At 53.0% G+C, this 7,381-nt stretch overlaps 1 protein-coding gene across 1 annotated transcript in view; it reads left to right on the plus strand.

Moving 5' to 3' along the window:
- Positions 1-346: 346 nt before the first annotated feature.
- Positions 347-7,381, plus strand: part of LOC109924675 (histone-lysine N-methyltransferase 2B-like) — a 21,042-nt gene continuing 14,007 nt past the window's right edge. Inside the window, exons 1-3 of the mRNA XM_048620601.1 lie at positions 347-428; positions 1,686-1,814; positions 4,911-5,024. Of these exons, the coding sequence (XP_048476558.1) occupies positions 369-428; positions 1,686-1,814; positions 4,911-5,024 (303 nt within the window). The 5' untranslated portion in view covers positions 347-368. The remainder of the gene's footprint in view (positions 429-1,685; positions 1,815-4,910; positions 5,025-7,381) is intronic.

Consider the following 7,381-nt stretch of genomic DNA (forward strand, 5'->3'; position numbering starts at 1 on the left):
GGGGGGTGGTGAGCTGGGTGGGTTTTGGGGTGTGGGTGTGGGTGGTGGTGGTGAGCTGGGTCGGTTTTGGGGTGCGGGAGGGGCTGGGTGGTGGTGAGCTGGGTGGGCTTCGGGGTGCGGGGGGTTTGGGTGGTGGTGAGCTGGGTGGGTTTCGGGGTGCGGGGCGTGCTGAGTGGTGGTGGTGAGCGGGGTGGGTTTTGGGGGGGGGGCATGCTGGGTGGTGGTGGTGAGCTGGGTGGGTTTCCCGGAAGGACTGGCGATGCGGAGAGTGGGTTTGGGGAGGCGATGATGGCTGTGAGCCAGTTTCCAAGCTGCTGTGGTACTAAACCCGTTCCCTTTGCTGACTCTCAGATGACCTCCAGTCTCTCATGGGTGACCAGGGACGATTAAAACCCTTGCAGCTGAAATCCCGGAAAAGCAAAGAGAAGGTGAGTGCCAAATGGCGGTACCATCAGTTTGCCCGTTGTGAAGCAGGAATTGAACGAGGAAGAGTTTTCACATTCCTTCAAATATGTACGGATTGTGACTGTGAGGACATTATTACAGAACTTCAACTGGGTACAAGATGGTGGGGGCAGGCAATTGGCAGGAGTAGTTTAATGCAGTGATCCATGTTGGCGGAAGAACAGGTATAAATGTTTAAAGGGTGTAGGAACTGGGAGATCTGAGGCTATGTGTGAACCCATCATTGAAGCCTAGGCAGGGAGCTCAATTCATGAAACAGACAGTATCCTGGGGTTTGTTAATAGGAACACAGAGAACAGGAGGAAGGAGCCGATGCTGGACTGGCCAACCTTGGCTGGAGGGTTGTGTCCAGTTCTGGGCCCTTGCTCTTTTGGAAGGATGTGAAGCTTTCAGAGAGGATGCAGAAAACATTCAGGAGAATGGTCCCAGGGATGAGGGGCTTCAGTGACATGGAGAGATCGGAGAGACTGGGACTGTCCTCCTCAGAGAGGAGAAGGACGAGAGAGAGATTTGATCGAGGGGCTCAGAACCACAAGGGGGTCTGGACAGTGGAGAGAGGGAGGGACAGTTCCTACTGGGAACAGATTCGCAACCAGAGGGACATGGATCAGAGAGAATTGGGAAAAGAGGAGACGGAGACATGAGGAGAAACGTTTTCACACAGCGAGGGGTTAGGGTCTGGAATGTACTGTCTGAGAGTGTTGGGGGAGCAGGGTCACTTGAGGGGTTAGGGTCTGGAATGTACTGTCTGAGAGTGTGGGGGGGGAGGTGGGGACAGGGTCACTTGACCGTGCAAGATTTCTGGGGAAAGGGATTGGGTGAGCCTCTGCTTCAGAGATCAAGTGCAGACTGGAAGGGCTGAACGGCCTGCTGCTGTGCTGTGCCACATTGCGTGGATTCCATGGCTTGGTGAACAGGAGCATTGGTGCCATGAGATGCGCTCACGTGTGTCTGTGTCTGTGTGTGTGCGCGCGCGCCCCTGTGCCCAGTGCTGGCCCAGTCCCGTGCGAAGGCAACACCCTTGGTGTCACAATGACTTGGCTTAGCGCCAGATGACGAGAACATTTTCCGGTGAAAAGCCTGGTTCGCGGCTGAGCTGCCGCGGTGACAGAGAGTTTGTCAAGGGGCACGAGTTGACGATTGGCGTTTGGCGGGATTGGGGCGGGTGCTGCAGTCGTGGTCGGGCAGCCTTGCTGACCTTCTGTGCCCACTTCCCTCAGGAGAAACCCGTTCTACTGAGCAAACAGGAGCAGCTGGCGCTCAGTCCCCTGAGCCCATTCGCCAACAACAACAGCGGGCGGCAGAAGGGTCTCTCTGATGGCGTGCACCGAATACGAGTGGACTTCAAGGTGAGTGGGTGGCTCTGTGTGTTTTGATGCCTGTTGTCACTGAATCCCCCACTATCCACATCCTGGGGGTTACCATTGACCAGAACCTCAACTGGACCCACCACATAAACACAGCGGCTGCAAGAGCAGGCCAGAGGCTGGGAATTCTGCAGCGAGTAACTCCCCTCCTGACTCCCCCCAAAGCCTGTCCCACCATCTACAAGGCTCAAGTCAGGAGTGTGATGGAATACTCCCCACTTGCCCTGGATGGGGGCAGCTCCAACAGCACTCAAGAAGCTCCATACCACTAACATCCCACTCCCTCCCCCACGCTCAGTCGCAGCAGTGTGTACCATCTACAAGATGCCCTGCAGCAACTCACCAAGGCCCCTCAGGCAGCACCTTCCAAACCCACGGCCACTTCCATCTAGAAGGGCAAGGGGCAGCAGATACATGGGAACACCACCCCCTGCAAGTTCCCTTCCGAGCCCCTCAACATCCTGAGTTGGAAATAAATAGGCCGTTCCTTCAGTGTCACTGGGTCAGAATCCTGGAATTCCCTCCATAAGGGCATTATTAACAAAAATAGAGCTTTGTTCATCTCCCGCAGTGTTGGGACATAAGGGCCATTGAAATGATTCACGTGCTATCATACTGCGCTGTTTTGGAGTATCTGTTCATTAAGATTACAGTCCGCTTTTTGAATCATCCTTGCAGAGTACCTGACATCACACTTTTCTGCATAAAGTTTTTGCTTGACCTGTCTATCCCCTTGGAGATTGCTCATCAAAACATGTCCTGCTGCCTATTTTGTAGCATCTGTAAATTTAGATACATCTTAATCCGGGTAAATGTGAGATGCTGCACTTGGGAGATCAAATGTTAAGGAAAAGTATGCAGTTATTGGCAGGACGCTGAACGGCATTGATGTACAGAGGGATCTTGGGGTTCAAGTCCGAAGCTCCTTGAAAGTAGCCATGCAAGTAGATCGGGTGGTAAAGAAGGCGTTTGGCATGTTTGTCTTTATTAGTCGGAGAATTGAGTACAGGGTCGGCATGTCATGTTGCAGCTTTATAAAACTTTGCTTTGGCCACAGTTATGGTTGCCACTTTACAGGAAGAATGTGAAGGCTTTGAAAAGGGTGCAGAAGAGGTTTACCGGGATCCTGCCGGGATTAACGGGTATGAGCTATAAGGAGAGGCTAGAAAAACTCGGTCAGAGATAGTAAGAACTGCCGATGCTGGAGTCAGAGATAACACAGTGTGGAGCTGGAGGCACACAGCAGGCCAGGCAGCATCAGAGGAGCAGGAAAGCTGATGTTTCGGGTCGGGACCCTTCTTCAGAAGAAGATCCCTCTGTACATCAGTGCTATTCAGGGTCTTCAGAAGAAGGTTCCCGACCCGAAACGTCGGCTTTCCTGCTCCTCTGATCCTGCCTTGCCTGCTGTGTTCCTCCAGCTTCGCACTGTGTTATCTAGAAAAATCTCGGGTTGTTTTCTCCAGAGCAGCGGAGGCTGAGGGGAGACTTGATAGAGGTTTATAAAATTATGAGATGCACAGACAGGGTTGACAGTCAGAATCTTTTTCGCAGAGTTGAAATGTCAAAAACTAGGGGGCATGCATTTAAGGTGAGAGGGAGCAAGTTCAAAGATTTTGTTTTACACAGAGAGTGGTAGGAGTGTGAAACGCACTGCCAGGGTGGTAGTAGAGGCAGATAGGATAAGGTGTTTAAGGGACATGGATATGCAAGCAATGGAGGGATATGGACCAAGGGCAGGCGGAAGGGATTAATTTACTTTGGCGTCACGTTTGGCACAACATCATGGGCTGAAGGGCCATTGCTATACTGTTCTACGTTCTAGTGAATCTGTGGTTGGAACCTAAACTTCTTTGGCATGATCCCTTCTCACACAAAGACAGACAGTTAATGGATAAATTAAAAGGAAGGCATAACTGGCCAGTTCACATAACCAGTTTCCACAATGTGTAGTATCGCAAACATATAAGATTGTACCTTGCTTGGTTTCTGAAGACACCAGGCAACGCAAACAGCTTCCACTAGGCTCTGAGGAATATTCATTGATTTCCTCTGGCTGGGATTCTATTCTCCCAATGTTCAATCTGTTGGATACAGGAGGAGATCTAGAGATCAACCAAAATTCCTATCACCAGCTTTCACAGTCACAGCCTTTCTCTCAAACCCACAGCTCAAACTTTGGTTTCTCTGACTGCGTTTCCGACATTGCCTTTGTTAGAGTGGTGGGCACCAATCTCCCTGCGGTGGCTCCTTTTAGCACCCAAACATCTGCCGGCCTTGGAACATGACACATTCTCCAGAGCCGAAACGTCTACAGTGCCCTTTGAACTGTAGTCAACCTGCAGTTAACTTGCCAGACCAGGTCCCATAAACCGATACCTGTATTCTGAGAGAGAGAGGGGGAGGGGGTAATGGATGGAGTGCTGGGGGAATGATAGAGAAAGAGACTGGCGGCTGGAGAGAATAGGCACAGAGTGATAGAGAAAGAGAGAGGAGAACCATGAGGGTGGAAAGACAGAGTGGGGAATTGAACGCAGTATTCCAAAAGTGGCATAACCAATGTCCTGTACAGGGACTTGCTGTCAATGCTTTAATCTTACCTGCATCAGGACAGACATTCAAGAAAACCAAATCTTGAGCGAGAGCAGTGGGTTCATTCTGCAGGAGACGAAGGTGCTGGTCGGTGGGTGAGGGCTGATGGGCGCCCTTTAAGCCAACCAATCAGAGTCCAGCAATTTAATCGCGCAGAATAAATTGGTGTTCCCTCTCGGGGTTTGGTTTTCTTGAGTGTCTGTCCTGACGCAGACAAGATGTAAATTATTGACACTATCAAGGAGCCTTGTGTTTGTTTTAACTTTTTTTTAATTTTGCCTGCGTTTGTGTTATGGCATTGTGCTGTTCTTTATGGGGAAGAGAGAACCAACTGATCCATCCTCCCGAGCCTGGACGGTGATTTCGGGCACTGTATCTGGCTGGCTGTTTATCTGTTTAATCTGATTTGTGACGCTAATGTTTCTTTGCTCTGTCTTTTTCACTCTAACCATACTCCCCGTCCTCTCCGTGTGACACCGCCCCCTCCAGGAGGACTGCAGCATTGAAAATGTCTGGCTGATGGGTGGCCTCAGTGTTCTGTCATCTGTTCCCATCCTGCCCCGGGTTCTTTGCCTGCTGTGCGCGAGCCAGGGGCACCACGAGGTAAGCTGACCCTGACCTCTGACCCCCTCCGAACCTGTAGCCTCCACCCCCGTTCGTCACTGAGGTCAGTTTGTAGCAGGCTGACGTATGAAGAGGCGGGTACCGTCGGGAATTGCTTCGGGAGTGGGGGGGGAGTTGGGTTTTTTTTTGGAGGAGGCGGGCGCTGGGGGCTGGGGGCGGAGAGAGTGCAAACCTGGAACCCGGGTTTCGTCTCGCCAAGGGTCGGGTTAAAGCTAGTGACGCTGCAGTTTTCCTTCGCGTTTCAAGGTCACGGGACTGAGACAGGTCAATGGAGCTGAGAGGCAGAGCAGCCGTGATCGGGTTGAGCTACCTCGCAGGGGCTGAATGGCCTCCCGTTCCAGTGTAACAAGCTGGAGGAGGGGGGCTGAATGTCCTCCTGTTCCTGTGTAGCAGGCTGGAGGAGAGGGCCTGAATGGCCTCCTGTTCCTGTGTAATACGCTCAAGGATGGGGCTGAATGGTCTCCCGTTCCTGGGTAACAGGCTAGAGGAGGGGGTGCTGAATGGTCTCCCTTTCCTGTGTAACAGGCTGGAGGAAGGGGGCTGAATGGTCTCCAGTTCGTGTGTAACAGGCTGGAGGAGGGGGGCTGAATGGTCTCCTCCTGTTCCTGTGTAACAGGCTGGAGGAGGGAGGGGCTGAATGGTCTCCTGTTCCTGTGTAACAGGCTGGGGGAAGGGGTCTGAATGGCATCCTGTTCCTGTGTAACAGGCTCCAGGAGCGGGTCTGAATGGTCTCCTCCTATTCCTGAGTAACAGACTGGAGGAAGGGGGCTGAGTGGCCTCCTCCTCCTGCTGCTGCTGTTCCTGATGCCGCAGCTTGGAGGTTGAACTGAGAGTCTGTAACCTGTATGCTCTCTTGGGCTGTCTCTCGACCCCCTTGGGAAGGAGTGTCAGTGAGCAGCTGCTGTGATCCTCCGCAGTGCGTGTGCTCCTAGATCTTTTAAAGAGGGAGGCAGACCGAGTCTTGGGTCCAATATTTATCCCTCGAGCAGCGTCCATTTTTAAAACCCATCTGGGCCACACTCTCACAGCTGCTCGCGGGAGATTGCCGTGCACTGAATTTCCTGTTGCTTTTTCATGGCTGGGAAGCTTCGGGTGCCCTGAAACGCGGAGTTGGGGGGAGAGGCTCTGCAGAGAAAGGTCTCACTGACTTGGGGTTTCTCCCTGGAGCTGTACATTTGAGATGGAGGGATCAGTCAATTCCTCCTCCCCCGCCACTCCCCCCCCCCCAACCCCCCCAAGGGTCCTCGGGGATTGGGTGGGACGGTGGAGCTGAGTCGGGGGGGTGTAGGAGCAGGGGTCAGTTGTCCTGGACAATCTTGCCTGACCTTGGGTTTTGACGGCAGCCTTCACAGGCATTCCACACAGCCCTCAGCCTTGGACGTCTCGTTGAGATCTCGCGCTTTGAAACTCCATGGTCCGAATCAACCCTGGCCTCTCAGGGATCATGTCCCCTGTACCGCCTTCCCCTACCCAACGGCTCTCCCGTTCCCTGCAAACGTGGGGACAACAGCCACGGCCATGCAGTGCTCCTGGTGAGCTTGCGCTCCCTCTGTCTCTCTCTCTCTCTCTCTCTCTCACACACACACCTGCCCCGTACAGCTACATCAGAATCTCTTCGTTTTTCTGCTCCATTCTTCACCACCCTGAGTCCACCTGCCAGTTACACTCCCTGCCCATTGCTGGACCTGCATGTTGACTTGTACACACTCTATAAACGTGTAGGGACAACTCTCTGCCTCTCTGGGAGTCCGTGTGGACAGGTTCAAGCCTCTGATTAAAGAGAAATTCTGCTCCTCTATTCTGGAGACGAAAGAAATGACCTTCCACACCCTCAGGTTATAGTCCATCGAGGGCAGTGCTGATCCCTGGGCAGTAATTGTAGCTTCCTGTCTCTGATCTTCCCTGGCAATGTGCACTCTCACCGAGCATAGTCAAGCATCAGTGTGGTAGCCCCAGGCTTTCTGTAGGGGCAGCAGATATGAGGGGCTGAATAGCCTCCTGTTTTCATGAGAGAGTCATTTATACTATTGTTTGCTGCTCATTCCTCTCCTGATTGTGTGTGTCTCTCTCTCTCTCTTCTCCCTCACCCCATCCCTGTCCTCTTTCCCTCTTCACCGCCCTCCCTAACCCCTTCCGTCTCCAATTACCATCTCCCTTCTCCCTTCTCCGCTCTCCATCTCCCTCTCCCTTCTCTGCTCTCCATCACCGTCTGCCTTCTCCCCTCCTCCTCTTTTCTCCCCTTCCCCCCCCTCCACCCTTTCCCCCTCCACCCTTTCCCCCTCCACCCTTTCCCCCTCCACCCTTTCCCCCTCCACCCTTTCCCCCTCCACCCTTTC

The sequence above is a fragment of the Rhincodon typus genome, chromosome 47 (assembly GCF_021869965.1).
Source record: "Rhincodon typus isolate 14 chromosome 47, sRhiTyp1.1, whole genome shotgun sequence".
Classification (NCBI taxonomy): Eukaryota; Metazoa; Chordata; class Chondrichthyes; order Orectolobiformes; family Rhincodontidae; genus Rhincodon; species Rhincodon typus.